The following is an 18,819-nucleotide window of genomic DNA, read 5'->3' on the forward strand; positions in this document are numbered from 1 at the left end:
AGAACCCTGTTGTATACAGTGTTGTCTCAACGCGGGCGCTACCCTAAACAACAATTAGCGTAAAGCAGCCCGGCAGAGCAGCGGATTCGTACAGGAGCTGAGGGCATAAAGCAGCTAGGTCTGAAGTGTGAGCCACGACTCTGCTGTCACTCTCCGGTACATGAAGACATGAAACCCATTCAAATATATCAGCAGGCGACGAATAATGACTGTTTGAAATCCCCCGGATAGCGTCTCTCTACTCACCACTCAGCGACGATCAGAATCCCACTGTCACTGGCATGACTCTCTCTCTCTCTCTCTCTCTCTCTCTCTCTCTCTCTCTCTCTCTCTCTCTCTCTCTCTCTCTCTCTCTCTCTCAGCAGGATGTTCTAACGTGGTGGGGGGATGGGGGGGGGTCAGGCCTTCTGACCAACCAGACCCCAGGTCAACAGCTGCCCCAGCTCTGTGCTATAACTAGACAGACACACACACACACACACACATACACACACACACACACACACACACACACAGATACTCCGACACAGACAAAACACACACGCTCACCTAAACTCACTTAGACACACAAGCCCACAGGCAAACTCACTCACACACAGAAACATGCACAAACTAATGTGCACACACACAAACAAATTGCAGGTCCTTTAAGACAACTGGGATATTCTACATTACTTTTCAAAGGTGATCTAGTACACGGAGAAGGTTTACAGAGCAAGGTGAACCAGGAAGCCCTTCCTGACGCATGATTGGCCACCCAGCATGTCACTGGGCAGGATATGACCATGCCAGCCAATGAGAATCCCTCTGGGCTCAGCACAGATGTGCGGACACACACACTCCACGTCCGGCGTTGAATCTAAAATGTAATCGAATCTCAACCATAAAAAACAGAATTTGTGTATTGTGTGTGTTTGTGTGTGTGTGTGTGTGTGTGTGAGGGGGGGGGTCGTGTTACCCCCCCCCCCCCATTGGCGCCAGTGGCCTGTCTATTTACAGGACAGACTGGGGGAGGGGCAGTCTATATATATACTGTGGTGTAGGTAAAGGTTCCACAGGTTCGATACCCGTCCTGTTCAATAATATCAATCGGCTGGTGCACATATTTTCTAATGTGTGTAGATAACTCGCGTGTCAGTGTGTGTGTGCACGCGTAACTTAGTTTGTGTGTGTACGCGTGTGTGCGTATGGGTGTGTGTTACTTAGTTTGTGTGTGTGTAACTTACTTATGTGTGTGTGTGTGTGTGTACGAGCGTGTGTGTGCATGAGCTGGTTGTACAATTACTATGCATGATTTTAACTTGAGTGTAGATATGTGTGTGCACGTGCATGTGTCCTCTGAGTGTTTGTGTATCTGGGTGTGTGTGTGTGTGTGTGTGCGTTTGTATATGTGCACGTGTTATCAAAGTGAGTGTGTGAGTGAGTGGGTGAGTGAGAGTGCGTGTGTGTGTGTGTGTGTGTGTGTGTGTGTGTGTGTGCATGCACTTGTGTGTCTGTGTGTGCGTGCACCTGTGTGTGTGTGTGTGTTTGTGTGTGCGTGCACCTGTTTGTGCGTGCACTCAAGAGTGTGTATGTGTGCGTGTGCGATGGGTGTGTGTGCACCTGTCTATGTGTGTGTGTGTGTGTGTGTGTGTGTGTGCACCTGTCTGTGTGTGTGTGTGTGGGCGTGCTCACCCGTATGTGCGTCTTCCCCGCGGGGGCTGAAGTGTTCGTACGAGTCCCAGCGGATCAGGGAGTCCTGGGTGTTGTAGTCCACAGACACACTGGGCCCGTTCTCCAGGTGGCCCATGCCTGGGGACACAGTGCATGATGGGTAATGAAGTCCCATACCCAACAGAGCCCATATCGAGTAGTAGATCAAACGAGATATTTATCATTATTGATTACATTAAATTAAGTTAAATTAAAATAAATTTGTGTTTATATGTGTGAAACAAATATGTGAGTTAATGAAAGAAGAAATGTTTAAAATAAGAACTAAATCAAAACACGGTGACTTTTTTAATTAAATGAAATCCTTACCTCTGATTTTGTCGGGCGCAAAGGAGAAAATGAATTCTACTTTTCCATATTCCGGGAATCTGTCATCTACTCAAACACAAACACGCGCACAGACACATGTACACACACGCACACACAAAGAGACAAACACACACACAAACAGGTCATTTTAAACCTTGTACACATTGATAACAGTCCCAAAGATGATGTTCAGCTTTTGTATTCAATCATCAACAACTCATTTTTGGGGTTTATATTCCTTAAAAGGTGAGGCAGTCGGAGATGGAACAGGACAACGTCTCACTAAGGTCCTCCTGCAGAGACCAGCAGCAGACTGAGCCTTTACTGCTCCCTAGTGGCCAGGCAGCAGACTGAGCCTCCACCGCCCCCTAGTGGCCAGGCAGCAGACTGAGGCTCCACCGCTTCCTAGTGGCCAGGCAGCAGATTGATCCTCCACTGCCCCCTCCCCTAGTGGCCAGGCAGCAGACTGAGGCTCCACCGCCCCCTGGTGGCCAAGCAGCAGACTGAGCCTCCACCGCTCCCTGGTGGCCAGGCAGCAGACTGAGCCTCCACCGCCCCCTGGTGGCCAGGCAGCAGACTGAGCCTCCGCCGCCCCCTGGTGGCCAGGCAGCAGACTGAGCCTCTGCCGCCCCCTGGTGGCCAGGCAGCAGACTGAGCCTCCACCGCCCCCTGGTGGCCAGGCAGCAGACTGAGCCTCCACCGCCCCCTGGTGGCCAGGCAGCAGACTGAGCCTCCACCGCTCCCTGGTGGCCAGGGCGGCCTTACCTTTGAAGGAGTCATCCAGCTCGTTCTTCCCGAAGACCACCGCCAGGCCGTGGATGGCACAGGTGTGGAACTGGACCCTGAAGACCACGTCGCGGTTGGGTCCCTGGTACCTCTTGTGGTAGCACTTCAGCTGGAGATGAGGCGGGGGGGGGGGGGGTCATAGGTCAATCAGCCCATCGGGATCAACAGAGTGAGGTTACCCGTCGCTACGTGGTCTACAGTGCAGACTTTGTGCAGCTTTCAACCATTTCCTCCAGTGGAGCGAACCCCCGCTTCATCTCAGGCTCAGTCCTCCAGTGCCCGTCAACCATTCCCTCCTAAACACTCATTTATATTCTCTTGCATTCCCAATTTAACTCCAAATAAGTTGTGTTATGTTTAGTGTGTCCTATTTTAGTTGTTGCTTTTATTTTATTTTTTTCGTTTTATAACTAGATAGTTGAATTGTACAGCACTTTGGTCAAACCGTTGTTTTTAAAGCGCCCTATAATTAACTTGAACTTGAGCTTGATAAGCTTACCGGGAATTATTCCTGTCATTTAGATTGAGTCTAGTTATGATATCTTCCTACTTATATTTTAGGTCCGTGGCGTTAAGGAGCAGGCACGGGGGTTAGGGCAGGGTGGGGGCATACCAGGATGTCTCCTTTGAGCAGAAGGCCTGGTTCTATGGTGATGCAGATGCTGGTGTGGCTGTCTCCCTGGACGTTACTGCAGAGGCAAACACAGAGCAGCGCAGCCTGTTAGCATGAGCACCACGGCCGGGTCACAGTGTGAGTTAGCCTGTTACCATGAGAACCACAGCGTAAACACAGTGTGAGTTAGCCTGTTAGCATGAGTACCACAGCCGGGTCGCAGTGTGAGTTAGCCTGTTACCATGAGAACCACAGCGTAAACACAGTGTGAGTTAGCATGATAGCCTGTTACCATGAGAACCACAGCGTAAACACAGTGTGAGTTAGCATGTTAGCATGATAACCACAGCCGGGTCACAGTGTAAGTTAGCCTGTTAGCATGAGAACCAAAGCCTAACCACAGTGTAACGTTAGCCTGTTAGCATGAGAACCAAAGCCTAACCACAGTGTAACGTTAGCCTGTTAGCATTAGACCCACAGCCTAAACACTGTTTATGTTGGCATGTTAGCATGAGAACCAAAACCTAACCACAGTGTAACTTAGCATGTTAGCATGAGAACCACAGCCTTAAACACAGTGTCATTTAGCCTGTTAGCATGAGAACCACAGCCTAATCAAAGTGTGAGTAAGCATGTTAGCATGAGAACCACAGCCTAACCACAGTGTGAGTTAGCCTGTTAGCATAAGAACCACAGCCTGTTCACAGTGTAACTTAGCATGTTAGCATAAGAACCACAGCCTAATCACAGTGTGAATTAGCATGTTAGCATGAGAACCACAGCCTATTCACAGTGTAACGTTAGCATTTTAGCATGATAAATACAATGTAAACACAATAGCCTATTAGCATGAAAAACACAGCCTAACCACAGTGTAAGTTAGCATGTTAGCATTTTCAATACAATGTACAAGAGCATGTTAGCATGATGGACTAGCATCCCAGCCTTGACTTGGGAGGACATGAAGAAGGGAACATGGCCGCCTACTAGATTCCTGAAGTGTAGACGGGCTGCATGGCCTGGTAGATCTTCAGGAAGGGGCGGCAGCCTGGGAAGAATATAATACGTTTAGTCAATATATGAACATAACAAGGACAAGTTAAGATATTAATAAAAACAGAAAGATGTTAAGATAACATAACAAGGTTCAGATATTAAAGATAACATAACAATGTTAAGATATTAAAGAAAACATAATGAGGTTAAAATATTGACATAACAAGGTTAAATTAAGATAATAACATGACAAGGTTAAAATATTATCATAACAAGGTTAAGATATTAACATAAAGAGGTTAAGATATTAACATAACAAGTTTAAGACATTTACTTAAAGAGGTTAACATAAATACATAACGAGGTTAACATAATTACATTACGAGGTTAGGATACGAGGTTAAGATAATTTCATGACAAGGTTACGATATTAACTTAACGAGGTTAAGATATTAACATAATGAGGTTAAGATATTATCATAACGAGGTTAAGCTATTAACATAACGAGGTTAAGATATTAACATAACAGAGGTTAAGATATTAACCTAACAAGGTTAAGGTATTAACACAACGAGGTTAAGATATGAACATAACGAGGTTAAGGTATTAACATAACAAGGCTAAGATATTAACATAACGAGGTTAAGATATAACATAACAAGGTTAAGGTATTAACATAACGAGGTTAAGATATGAACATAACGAGGTTAAGGTATTAACATAACGAGGTTAAGATATGAACATAACGAGGTTAAGGTATTAACATAACGAGGTAGGGTGAAGGTGGGGGTAGGGGTCCTCACCTCCCTTGGACTCAAAGTTGGGGATGCCGTGCATGATGACGTGGTGGAGGAACAGCGGCTTGTTGTTGATCTTGATGTGACCGGACAGCAGCCCGCTGAAGTAGCGCACATACCTGCAGCGCACGCACACACAGACACACACACGCGCATATAGACAGACACACACGGACAGACAGACACACGGACACACACACACAAACACACACAACGACACGCACACACACACACACACACAGGTTTTGATACTGTCTGTTGGAAACTGAACTGCAGTCCCATCCAAACACACACACAGCCTGCCACATTCAGAAACAAGTATGTCTTCCAGAAACGGCAAGAGGCCGCCATGTTGGATCATTCAGAGGAGCAGGAAGTGATGCGAGGCTGACCTTCTCTGGGACGGTGTTCCCACAGGAAGTGCTTTGTCCTCATAGAACCTCCTCATGGCAAACCGGTCCAGTGCCTGGTCCGCACTGAGAGAGAGAGAGAGAGAGAGAGAGAGTATTAATTACCACATTTAAAACATCTTATCATCTAAACTGACCTAATCTAATGTTTCTATACCTTGCCGATATGCTGCTGTAGTGCATGTAGGACGCCACCACAACCCCGGTCCTACCCCTCGTACCCTGAGAGAGAGAGAGAGAGAGACAGAGAGAGAGAGAGAGAGAGAGGGAGAGGGAGGGAGAGAGAGAGAGAGAAAGTCAGAGAGAGAGAGACAGAGAGAGGTGGAGAAGATAATTAAATATATCATAAACAGAACACTGATTAATTATCATCATCATCATCATCATCGTAACTAAACTAACTAAACTATCCAGGTACCAGGGTATCAACCCAGTTACTAGGGTAATTACCCAGATATCAGGGTACCGGCCTCTGTATCAGGGTACCAGCCTCTGTATCAGGGTACCAGCCTGTGTATCAGGGTACCATCTGGTGTATCAGGGTACCAGCCTGTGTATCAGGGTACCAGTGTACCAGCCTTTGTTTCAGGGTACCAGCCTGTGTTTCAGGGTACCATCTGGTGTATCAGGGTACCAGTGTACCATCCTTTGTTTCAGGGTACCAGCCTGTGTTTCAGGGTACCATCTGGTGTATCAGGTATCAGGGTACCGGCCTGTGTATCAGGGTACCATCTGGTGTATCATGGTACCAGCCTGTGTTTCAGGGTACCATCTGGTGTACCAGGGTACCAGCCTGTGTATCAGGGTACCAGCCTGTGTATCAGGGTACCAGTGTACCAGCCTTTGTTTCAGGGTACCAGCCTGTGTTTCAGGGTACCATCTGGTGTATCGGTACCAGCCCGTGTATCAGGGTACCAGTGTACCAGCCTTTGTTTCAGGGTACCAGCCTGTGTTTCATGGTACCATCTGGTGTATCAGGTATCAGGGTACCGGCCTGTGTATCAGGGTACCATCTGGTGTATCAGGGTACCAGCCTGTTTATCAGGGTACCTTATTGAGCAGGACCACCACGTTGCGGAGGTCTCCATGGAGCCAGGTGTCCATGGCCTTACACATGCTGCAGATCTGGTCCAGGGCAGGGGCATGCTGATCCGGCCAGCCGAAGTCCAGGACCTGAGGGGTGGAACACGTCCAATCACGAGGACATCCAATTAGGCCATCAATTAGGCAATCAGCGCCATATAAAACAGGTTCCCGATTCAGACACGGATTAAAGTGTTATCCAATTAGGATGTCACCCAATCACAGTAGGTATCCAATTAGGGCATCACCCAATGACAAGAGTTCACCAATTATGATATCCAATCAGAGGAGCTGTCCGATGAATCTAAATTAAAACATACATGCAGTCACAGTAGGTTTCCCGAATTGCTAGGATGGCCTACCCTGATCTGGGAGGACATACCTTGTGGTTCAAAGTGGCGATGTCACTCCTCCGCTCGCTCAAGTTTAGTACCTGCACAGAGAGAGAGAGAGAGAGAGGGAGAGAGAGAGAGAGAGAGAGAGAGAGAGAGAGAGAGAGAGAGAGAGAGAGAGTAGTCAGAGTCAGTGAGTCTCCACTACAGCGTGATCCGAGGAACGATTGCAAAATATTCAAATTAGGTACACGGTCAACCTGAATTATGCATGAATTACGCATAAATGAAGCGGTAATCAAGCATTCATCCAACATTTATCAAGCATTCATTAACTATGAATCAGGGTTTCAACTTGGGGGACATAGTTCTGCGGGCAGCGATGGGTGGACGTGGATGTGGACCACATTCCCACCCCCTCCTTGCCCCCTAAAGCCCCGTTCCCGAGACGGGGAGCAGGGTCCAGCGAACGGTGTGAGGGCGGGAGGTAAATGGTCAATTCACTGCATTCATACCGCGCTGTTCTAACCAGCGGCCTCTCAGAGCGCTTTGCAGTATTGCCTAACATTCATACCCACATTCACCCATTCATACACACATTCACCCATTGATACACACATTCACCCATTCATACCCACATTCACCCATTCATACACGCATTCACCCATTGATACACACATTCACTCATATATACACACATTCACCCATTCATACACACATTCACTCATTGATACACACATTCACCCATTCATACACACATTCACCCATTCATACCCACATTCACCCATTCATACCCACATTCACCCATTCATACACGCATTCACCCATTGATACACACATTCACCCATTCATACACGCATTCACTCATTGATACACACACTCACCCATTCATACACACATTCACCCATTCATACCCACATTCACCCATTCATACACGCATTCACCCATTGATACACACATTCACCCATTCAACCCACATTCACCCATTCATACACCCATTCACCCATTCATACCCACATTCACCCATTCATACACACATTCACCCATTCATACACACATTCACCCATTCATACACACATTCACCCATTGATACACACATTCACACACTGACGGCGGAGTCGACCCCTCAGGGCGACAGCCAGCTCGTCAGGAGCAGTCAGGGTTAGGGCGTCTCGCTCAGGGACACCTCGACAATCAGCTAGGAGGAGCCGGCGATCGAACCGGCAACCCTCCGGTTACCAGCCGACCCGCTCCGCCTCCAGAGCCACAGGCCCCCCAGAGCTGCCCCTGTGAGGGGGGGGGCTGGTCTCACCAGATAGTGGTCGCCGTGTTTGGAGCGCAGCATGGACACCACCTCCTTCAGGTTGGCGCCGTAGCTGTCCTCGCCCCCCGCCGCCGGGAAGGACACGGAGATGATCCTCTCGGTGATGTAGAGGAGGTCCACCTCGAAGCTCTCCTCCGTCACCTGCACCACGCTCTGGCTCCTGCAGGAGGTGCCACGCATCACACCTCTCCTGGGCCTCTCTCCGGCCCCCTTCTCTCAACGCCCTCCTCCTCTCACCTTCATTAAACTGCCTCTCCTCTCTCCTCTCTCCCCCTCTCTCCTCCTCTCTCCTCCTCTCACCTTCATTAAACTGCCTCTCCTCTTTCTCCTCCCTCCTCCTCTCTCCTCTCTCTCCCTCTCTCCTCTCTCCTCCTCTCACCTTCATTAAACTGCCTCTCCTCTCTCCTCCTCTCACCTTCATTAAACTGCCTCTCCTCTCTCCTCCTCTCTCCCCCTCTCTCCTCCTCTCTCCTCCTCTCACCTTCATTAAACTGCCTCTCCTCTCTCCTCCTCTCACCTTCATTAAACTGCCTCTCCTCTTTCTCCTCCCTCCTCCTCTCTCCTCTCTCCCCATCTCTCCTCTCTCCTCCTCTCTGCCCCTTCCCTCTCTCTTTCTCTCTCTCTCTCTCTCTCTCTCTCTCTCTCCCTTATGTCCCTCCCTTCCCTCTCTCTCTCTCTCTCTCTCTCTCTCTCTCTCTTTCTCTCTCTCTCTCTCTCTCACAAATCTCTCCATTATTTCTCCCTCACCCTAATCTCTCACCCCTCTTAGCTCTCTCTCTCATTTCTCCCTCTCTCCTACTTGTCTCCCCCATCCCTCTTTCTCTCCCTCTCCTCCCCCCTCTTTCGTGTTGCATATCAATAGGTGGTGTTGTTTTGTGTTGTGTTCTGTTCTGTTGTCTCATCCTCATCCTCAACTTACCGTGACTGCCTCCTCCTCGTCTCCACACTCTTACAAGACCGCGTGGACCCCTGGTGAGCACACACACACACACACACACACACACACACACACACACACACACCAATGTGCACACGCAGACACACACACACATGCATGCACGCAGACACACAAACAAACACACACACGCATATACACATACAAACAAATACGCACATTTAGATACACACACACACACACACACACGCAGACACATACACATACACAAAAGACAATAATAATGTAACATGTGATATAAATAACAGACAGCAAGAAAGACAAGAATGGGGGAGAGAGAGAGAGTGAGAGAGAGAGAGAGAGAGAGAGAGAGAGAGAGAGAGAGAGAGAGAGAGAGTGGGAGAGAGCGAGAGCAAGAGAAAGAGACGTGGGGGTGAATGTGTTTTCGGGGCACATGTTGTTCCTCCACTGGTTGTCAGGTAATGGAGCTAGGCTACCATTAGCGTCTCGCTGGGCGGCGAGCTGCTGCAGCAGCGTCAGTGTCTGGGGCTGAAGGAAGAGGCTGCTCCTTGTTATGCTAATGCTGTTGAAACACGCATTAGCACTACATGGTGGAGTGTTGCTGCCAAAGAATACGTCTTACTCTCCAACATGACCACCACTACTATATTGATATTATCGATGTTGCAATAAAATATAAAATGTGTGTGTGTTTGTGTGTGTGTGTGTGTGTGTGTGCGTGCGTGCGTGTGTGAGTGAGTGAGCGAGCGAGCGAGTGTGTGAGTGCGGGCGCGTGTGTGTGTGCGTGGCATTGTAGCCTAGCATTAACACTGCCATGGCAACAGACAGCGCATTGTGAATGCCTGTCAGAACCGCCGATCGGAAGGCGAACCTCGACCGACGCGTTCAGCGTTCCACACGAGCCACGTGAGGGGGGAGGGGCCTGTCGGAGGGGGCGGGGCTTACCTTGCTGAACAGGTACCTGGAGCTCCGCCCCCAGGACGCACGCAGCGAGTTGAAGCGCTTGCGGAGGGCTCGGCAGCGCGGCATGGCCGCCGGCACAAATAAACTACAAATACGCTCTGAAGGAACTCCAAATGTGCTCTGAATACATAGCAGACTTCAAATCAACTACAAATATGCTCTTAATGAACTACAAATCTGCACTTAATACATAGCCCACTTCAAATAAATTATAAATACACTCTTAACGAACTATAATTAAGCTCTGAATACAAAGCCCACTTTGAATAAACCAAGAATACCCTCCAAATGAATTGCAAATATACTATAAATATATTGCAACCACATTCCCAACATTAAATGTACCACAAATATAAATTAACTACAAATCCGCTTCAAATAATCTAGAAATGGGGTCCAAATAAACAAAAAAAATACTAACCACAAATTATCTTCAAATGCGATCCAAATTAACACACCTTTAGTAGAAGGAAATACACTATAAATATCGACAACAGAAAAATTACTCATACACCACAAATACACCACACATTAGATAAAAACACACTACATTTAAACTGCAGAAACTACAAACGGAAGCAGCCTATAACCAATTGCACAATAATACAATCCTCCAACGCTGGAAATGGACTACAAATCCCAGGCTGCTCCTGTACCTGTCGATGCTAGGGTTGATGAAGTCCTTACACATGGCATCCGTCCGCTACTCTGAGCACCGCAACTCTGCCTCGCCCTCGCTCGCTGTCTCTCTCACTCCCTCTCTCCATCTCTCTCCCACTCTCTCAATCTCTGTCCCTCGCTCTCTCTCGCTCGTTCTCTCTCTATCCCCCCTCTCTCACTCCCTCTCTCCATCTCTCTCCCACTCTCTCTCTCTGTCTCTCTCCCACTCTCTCTCTCTCTCTCCATCCCCCTTTCTCTCTGTCTATACCTCTCTCTCTCTCCCTCCCTCTCTCTCTCCCTCTCCCTCGCTCTCCCTCTCCCTCTCCCTCTCCCTCTCCCTCCCTCTCTCTCTCTGTCTCTCTCCCTCTCTCTCTCTCTCTCTCTCTCTCTCTCTCGTTATCTCCTCGTTATCTCGCCCGCTCCACTGCTCCCTTTGTCTCATAAACCGATGGTTGCTACGCGTGGCTTGCTGTTGCCATGGGTTCTGTGGTCCACTGAAACAGATGTTTCAAGGGTGTAAGAAACCTCACATATAACCTCCTCTCCTCTCTCCCCTCTTCTCCCTTCCTTCCTCCTCCTCTCCTCTCCCTTCCTCCTCCTCTCCTCTCCCTTCCTCCTTCTCTCCGCCTCTCCCCTCCTCTCTCCTTTCCCCTCCTCTCCCCTCCTCCTCCTCTCATCCTTTATCTTCATCTCCCTTTTTTCTGCCTCTTCCTCTCCTCTCTCTCTGAGTGAGTGAGTGAGTGAGTGAGTGAGTGGGTGAGTGAGTGAGGGTTTCTGCCAGGGTTGGGGGTTTGATTCCCTCTAGGGCCGACCATGCTCAGAATGTGCGGTAATAGTATTGTACACCACAAATGCGGTAGTATTTATGGTATTCTGGGCAGACATGGCCTCCGTTTCTTCAGACAGATAGATAGAAAGAAAGATAGATGGAAAGAGGGATAGAGTGATAGTGATAGAGTGATAGAGCGCTAAAGTGATAGAGGGATAGAGTGATACAGTGATAGATAGAGTGATAGAGTGATAGATAGAGTGATAGAGTGATAGAGTGATAGATAGAGTGATACAGTAAAGACTTACCGGTGTGTCCACATGCTTCAGTGGTAGCTGTGGTGTTGGGGGCTGCAATAAAAAAACATTTAAAATCAGTTTTATTATTTTTGTACAGTACAAGTATAGGTCTACAGGGTAGTTTACTGTAAATAGTATAGGTTTACATAGTGGTCTACTGTAGACAGTAGGCCTACCTAGTAGTCTACTGTAGATAATGGGCATATTCAGTACACTACTGTAAAAGGGAGGCATTCACGGAAGTTATCTGTACACAGTAGGTCTGCATGTAGTTCCACGGTAGATAGTAGGCCTACTGTAGACTACTGGAGTACAGTACGCCTAAACATGATGGTCACATGATGCAGCTGTTTTATTGGGGAGCGTCCAGGACAGAGCTTTATTTAACTCCCAGTGGGTCAGCTGAATATGATCTAACATATAGCCCTGGCATAGGGAGAGGTCTCTATCAGGAGCACGCAAGCCAAGCAAGGGATTGCAGACGATCCTTGGGGGCGGGGCTACGCGGGAGGGGCGGAGCTACGCCGGAGGGGCGGAGCTACGTCGGAGGGGCGGAGCTACGCGGGAGGGGCGGGGCGGGGAAAGGTGGGAGGGGTATAGAGGAGGAGAGAACATCTTGTTCTGGAAACAAAAGCTAATTTAAGTAGACTCCAAAGTGCCACGAGGGTGAGGGACCACTCTCTATTTGGAGACAAAGAACAGGTTGTTTCACTAGGTGGTCTGACAGACATAAACCCTGATAAGGTGAGAAGAACAACACAAATGTATAAGAGATGTTCAAATCTATTTTCTTTAGTAAAACTAAAAAAATAATGTTATTTCTTAATCCGGTCTGTTTCTAGGAATGGCCTCTGCTAACTCTTCCTGGTCTGAAGAGGACTTTACATGTTCCATCTGTTTGAAAGTGTTCGACAGACCAGTCTCCACACCATGTGAACACATCTTCTGCAGACCCTGTATTATAACCTTCTGGGAAGACCAACTCGAGTACAAATGTTCTTTATGCAACAAGCATTTCAACCGAAGACCTGATTTGCGGGTCAATACCCTCTTTTCAGAGATGGTTGATCAGTTTAAAAATTCTGTTCCAGTCAAAGAGCAGCCTTGTGTTAAACCGGGAAAAGTTTATTGTGACGTCTGTACTGGGACCAAGCTGAAGGCTGTGATGTCCTGCCTGGAGTGTTTTATCTCTTACTGCCACACACACCTGGAGCCACATCAGTTGGTCGCACACCTGAAGAGACATCTACTGGTCGACGCTATGGTCGGTCTGGAAGACAGGGTGTGTAAGAAACACGGCCGACTTCTGGAGCTCTTCTGCCAGACTGACCAGGAGTGTGTGTGTCAGTTCTGCACAGAAGAGGACCACAAGTCCCATCCTGTTGTACCTCTAAAGGAGGAATATGAAGTGAAGACGGCCCAGCTGGGGAATTTAGAGGCTGACGTTCAGCAGATGATCCATGAGAGACAACAGAAGATTCAGGAGATCAAAGACACAGTGGATCGCAGCCGAGAAGTTGCAGAAAGAGAGATATCCGATGGCTTGCATGTCCTCACTGCTCTGATGTACTGCATTGAAAAGTGGCAGGATGATCTCATCCAAACTGTTGAGGAGAAACTGAAATCCACAGAGAAAGAAGCTGAACGCCTTCTCAATAAGCTTGAGCAGGAACTAGAAGATCTGACCAATAGAAGCTCAGAGGTGAAGCAGCTCTCACACACTGAAGACCACCTCCACTTCCTCCAGACCTTCAGATCCCTGAAGGATCCTCCACCCACCAGGGACTGGACGATGGTGGAGGTCCGTCCTCCGACATACGTAGGGACCTTGAGGAGATTGCTGGATCAGCTGGAAGAGACACTGAACATGGAGATGAACAAGCTGCCTGATAGTGAACTGAAGGGGGTCCAAGAATATGAAGTCGATGTGACTCTGGATCCTGATACAGCTCATCCCAGTCTCATCCTGTCGGAGGATGGGAAACAAGTCCATCATGGAGGTGGAGAGAAAAAACTCCAAGACAGCCCCAAGAGATTTACACGATATCTACGGGTTCTTGGGAAGCAGAGCTTTTCCTCTGGGAGATTTTACTTTGAGGTTCAAGTTAAAGGCAAGACGGGATGGTGGGTAGGAGTGGCCAGAGAGTCCGTCAACAGAACAGGTGTCGTCACATCGACCCCCGACAATGGCTACTGGAATATTTTCTTCTACAACAATGAGTTGAAGTTCAACGATAACCCTGCTGTCCGTCTCCCTGTGCGAGCTAAGCTCCAGAAGGTGGGGGTGTTTGTTGATTATGATAAGGGTCTGGTCTCTTTCTATGATGTGGAAGCCAGGGTTCATCTCTACTCTGCTACTGAATGCACCTTCACTGAGCCTCTCTATCAATACTTCAGTCCAGGTTTACATAACGCTGGTGAAAACTCCCCTCCTCTGATCATCTCACCTGTCAATCAAACCCACTAGTGGCATAAGAAACCAGCGATCATAACCACTCATGTTATTGCCTTAATGTGAATCTATGCTCTGCGTCGGTCCCTTTATAAAGACACTGAGATAACTGCATTCATACTGCTCTGTTCTCTGTCATTTAACAAAGTAATGAAGAACATAACCCTGCTATAACAGAAACATTACCCATTATTAATGATATACATTATACAATACACGTTCTAGATTTAACATTTTCAATAGATAAGGTACATTTTCTTGTTCTTGCTATATGTATGCTCTCTTATGAAGTTTTCAATGGTAATATGTTGAACATATATGTTGGTTCATAAAAACTCATTAGGTGTTAGCGAGACATAAACAACTAAGTGTTCTAACTTTTTTGCCTCGTGCATTTATGATTAACTTGAGTTTGGTTTTATTTATCTGTTGAATTGTTGTTATCGCTATCAATCTGGTTATATAGCGGTAGCTACATGCTGATCATGTTATTATAATATATTTGATTGATTAACTCTTGTTGATAATGCTAGTTACCAGACAAACATAACTGGTTTCCTGTTCACATGGTTTCCTCGTTCTTGTGTTGTTGCAGAATAAAATACCACTGTCATTTTAAAATGTATTTCCTCTGTTTCAATGTTCTCGCACTCTTCATTTGATTAAATGTTTGACTACTTCTGCTCCTGCTAGTACTACTAATGCAACAACTACTAATACTGATAGTACTACTACTACTACTACTGCTACTGAAGTAACATTTTCAGTTTAAAGACAGTAGAAAAAACTTAATTAAATTAAATTCGATTTTATGCAAAGCGTTTTTGTGCCAAAAGTTTTGTTTGCGTCACCAACAACATTAACCACAACAACTAATCACCCACCATCATCACTGCCATCACTGCCATCACCTACAACATTAACAACAACAACTAATCACCCACCACCATCACTGCCATCACTGCCATCACCTACAACATTAACAACAACAACTAATCACCCACCACCATCAGGGCCGTTGGATCACCTGGTTATGGATTTTGTAACATTAACACAATGTGAGGGAAAGAAGTATCGTTTGGCAACAGTAAACATGTTCTCCAAATGGGTCAAAGTATTCCCCGCCATTCCAAGATGAGGAATCCCAGAGAAATGATCCGGTGACAATGGTTCACATTTTGTGAACAAAGCCATCCAGCAGTTGTCCAAGTATGTAGGAATTGGCCTACGCACCCATTGTGCATACCACCCTCAGAGTGGTGGGGCAGTAGAGAGGGAGAATGCTCCCGTAGAGAACAAACTGGCCAAAGCAACTGCCGATACAGGTAGGTCATGGGTAAAGGTCTCGCCACTGGTCCTACTGGCCACAAGGGGACGCACCAGAGTAATGGTCGGTCTGTCCCCCTATGAAGTCCTGACGGGACGGCCAAGGCCAATGGGGACAGGTGTTGGGGACAACACAACAACAGCATGAACACATCACTCTTGCCTCACAAAATGATTGATTATTGTATTAATCTCTCCCAGAATCCGCAATCGATCCGTTCACAGGTAGGAGAGGCTTGACCACCGTCTAAGGAAGGGAAACTCCACGATCTACAATCGGGAGATTGGATTGTGGTGAAGGATTCTCAGAGACGTGCCTGGAACCCACCAAGCTGGTTGGGGCCATTCCAAGTGCTGTTGATCACCTCATCAGCTGTCACGACACAGGGATGCATCAGAAGAGTTGAGGAAGTGAAGAAGTGGTTGGTTTAGTTGGTCGGCCCATCCCTCGGTCACATGGTGCAGTGATTTATTGGTGACAGTCCGGGAAACTAGCCTTATACAAGTACAGGTGTCTCGAGTATGCGGAAACATACGTCCAATCCTACATGTACATGCTAGATGTTATTGGAGGGGCAATGTGTGAGGGGAGGAGCTACATGTTAAGGGAGGAGAGGAGGAGAGGACGTGTTGTTCAAGAAACGAATGGTATTTAGAGCAGGAACCAATGTGATGCGTGTTGGAGGCAGCTCTCTCTTTCTGGATACAAAGAACACGTTGTTTAACTAGCTGGTCTGACAGACAAACCACGATAAGGTAAGTAAAACATCCCAGATATATGAGAGAAGTTGAAATCTGATAACTTGAATAAATTCTAAAGATAATGTCATTACTGAATCCGGTCTGTGTCTAGGAATGGCCTCTGCTAACCCTTCCTGGTCTGAAAAGGACTTTTCGTGTTCAATCTGTCACGATGTGTTTAGCAGCCCAGTTTCCACACCATGTGGACACAACTTCTGCAGAACCTGTATTACAAAGTTTTGGGAGGACAAAGTCCAGTACAAATGTCCTTTGTGCAACAAGATTTTCAACCCAAGACCTGAATTACAGGTCAATACCTTCATATTAGAGATGGTTCATCAGTTTAAAAGGTCTGTACGAGTGAAAGAGCAGCCCTGTGTTGAACCCGGGGAAATCCCATGTGACGTCTGTACTGGCACCCAGCTCAAGGCTGTGAAGTCCTGCCTGGAGTGTTTTATCTCTTACTGCCACACCCACCTGGAGCCACATCAGAGAGTCTCAGGCTTGAAGAGGCATCTGCTGGTCGACCCTTTGGACCGCCTGGAAGACAGGGTGTGTAAGAAACACGGCCGACTTCTGGAGCTCTTCTGCCAGACTGACCAGGTGTGTGTGTGTGTGTTGTGCACAGTGATGGATCACAAGTCCCATCCTGTTGTACCTCTGAAGGAAGAATATGAAGAGAAGGCATCCCAGCTGTGGAAGATACAGGCTGACATTCAGCAGATGATCCAGGAGAGACAACAGAAGATTCAGGAGATCAAAGACACAGTGGATCTCAGCAAAGCTGACGCAGACAGAGAGATAGCCGATGGCTTGCAGGTCCTAACTGGTCTGATGCGCTGCATTGAAAAGTGGCAGGAAGATTTCATCCAAACGGTTGGAGAGAAACTGAAATCCACAGAGAAAGAAGCTGAAGGCCTCCTCAAAGAGCTGGAGCAGGAAGTAGAAGATCTGACCAATAGATGCTTAGAGGTGAAGCAGCTCTCACACACTGAAGACCACCGCCTCCTCCAACAGACCTTCAGATCCCTGAAGGATCCTCCACCCACCAGGGACTGGACGACGGTGGAGGTCCGTCCCCCGTCATACGTAGGGACCTTAAGGAGATCCCTGGATCAGCTGGAGGAGTCTCTGAACATGGAGATGATCAAGCTGCGCGATGCTGAACTGAAGAGGGTCCAGCAGTATAAAGTCGATGTGACTCTGGATCCTGATACAGCTCATCCCAGTCTCATCCTGTCTGAGGATGGGAAACAAGTCCATCATGGAGGTGGAAGGAAGAAACTCCCAGACAACCCTAAGAGATTTATGAAGGGTGCAAATGTTCTTACGAAGCAGAGCTTCTCCTTTGGGAGATTTTACTTTGAGGTTCAGGTTAAAGGCAAGACGGGATGGTGGGTAGGAGTGGCCAGAGAGTCCGTCAACAGAGAAGGTGTCATCACAACCACACCTGATAATGGCTACTGGACTATCGTCTTCTACAACAACGAGTTGAAGTTCAACGATAACCTTGCTGTCCGTCTCCCCGTGAGAGCAGAGCTCCAGAAGGTGGGGGTGTTTGTTGATTATGACGTGGGTCTGGTGTCCTTCTATGATGTGGAAGCCAGGGTTCATCTCTACTCTGCTACTGAATGCACCTTCACTGAGCCTCTCTATCCATTCCTCTGTCCATGTCTACATAAGGCTGGTAAAAACTCCTCCCCTCTGATCATCTCACCTGTCAATCAAATAGACTAGTGACATAAGAAACCAGGTTATGTTCTTCATCACCTCTTCATCACCTACTGCCCTTGTGAACAGAGCAGTAGGAATGCAGTTCTCCCAGTTTCTTTATAATGGGGCCGACGCAGAGCAGAGATTCTCATTCAGGAGAGGTTATGATCTGCTGTTATAGATACAAAACCTATTATTAATGATTACACTACACATTATATATATATATATATATATATATATATATATATATATATATATATAAATATATATATATATATATATAATGTGTAGTGTAATCATGTTGATATATATATATATATATATACTGTTCCCTGTCTGTTTTCTCCTCAATGCTTTCTATAAACCCTAATGCTGTACAATTGTAAAGAGTTGCAGTCAAGCAAAACATGTTCACGGTATCAATTATGATAATAATCGAATGTTTCTTAAGAAAACATTAAAAAAAAGCAATTAGGATTACACACGTTCTAGATTTAAAATTTTCGATAGATAAGGTCCATTTTCTTGTTCTTTTGAGATGTGTGTATTTTAATGAAGTATTTAATGCTTATATGTTGAACATTTATTCTTTGGTTTATAAAGACTCATTAGA

The 18,819-nt window shown here is 46.9% G+C and overlaps 4 protein-coding genes across 11 annotated transcripts in view; 3 read left to right on the forward strand and 1 right to left on the reverse strand.

Moving 5' to 3' along the window:
• The window catches only part of LOC307074323 (protein NLRC3-like), a 270,634-nt gene that overhangs the window by 114,313 nt on the left and 137,502 nt on the right, over positions 1 to 18,819 (forward strand). The gene's annotated exons all lie outside the window — the stretch shown is intronic.
• The window catches only part of LOC307074324 (tensin-1-like), a 42,734-nt gene that overhangs the window by 20,528 nt on the left and 3,387 nt on the right, over positions 1 to 18,819 (reverse strand). Inside the window, exons 4-16 of the mRNA XM_079734419.1 lie at positions 11,981 to 12,022; positions 9,284 to 9,333; positions 8,353 to 8,524; positions 7,091 to 7,141; positions 6,676 to 6,798; positions 5,783 to 5,847; positions 5,608 to 5,691; positions 5,222 to 5,334; positions 4,409 to 4,469; positions 3,422 to 3,497; positions 2,788 to 2,917; positions 2,023 to 2,088; positions 1,675 to 1,791 (exon numbers count right to left, since the gene is read on the reverse strand). Of these exons, the coding sequence (XP_079590545.1) occupies positions 1,675 to 1,791; positions 2,023 to 2,088; positions 2,788 to 2,917; positions 3,422 to 3,497; positions 4,409 to 4,469; positions 5,222 to 5,334; positions 5,608 to 5,691; positions 5,783 to 5,847; positions 6,676 to 6,798; positions 7,091 to 7,141; positions 8,353 to 8,524; positions 9,284 to 9,333; positions 11,981 to 12,022 (1,150 nt within the window). The remainder of the gene's footprint in view (positions 1 to 1,674; positions 1,792 to 2,022; positions 2,089 to 2,787; positions 2,918 to 3,421; positions 3,498 to 4,408; positions 4,470 to 5,221; positions 5,335 to 5,607; positions 5,692 to 5,782; positions 5,848 to 6,675; positions 6,799 to 7,090; positions 7,142 to 8,352; positions 8,525 to 9,283; positions 9,334 to 11,980; positions 12,023 to 18,819) is intronic.
• On the forward strand, positions 12,816 to 14,438 carry LOC307075089 (E3 ubiquitin-protein ligase TRIM39-like; the record flags this gene model as incomplete). The annotated part of the gene is made up of 1 exon (XM_079735594.1): positions 12,816 to 14,438. The coding sequence occupies one exon, from the start codon at positions 12,816 to 12,818 to the stop codon at positions 14,436 to 14,438; it is 1,623 nt and encodes a 540-aa protein (XP_079591720.1).
• On the forward strand, positions 16,605 to 18,227 carry LOC307074333 (E3 ubiquitin-protein ligase TRIM39-like; the record flags this gene model as incomplete). Its single annotated transcript, XM_079734439.1, has 1 exon — positions 16,605 to 18,227. One exon carries the CDS (start codon positions 16,605 to 16,607, stop codon positions 18,225 to 18,227), a length of 1,623 nt encoding a protein of 540 aa, XP_079590565.1.

The sequence above is a fragment of the Pollachius pollachius genome (assembly GCF_949987615.1).
Source record: "Pollachius pollachius genome assembly, chromosome: 4".
In the NCBI taxonomy this organism is placed as follows: domain Eukaryota; kingdom Metazoa; phylum Chordata; class Actinopteri; order Gadiformes; family Gadidae; genus Pollachius; species Pollachius pollachius.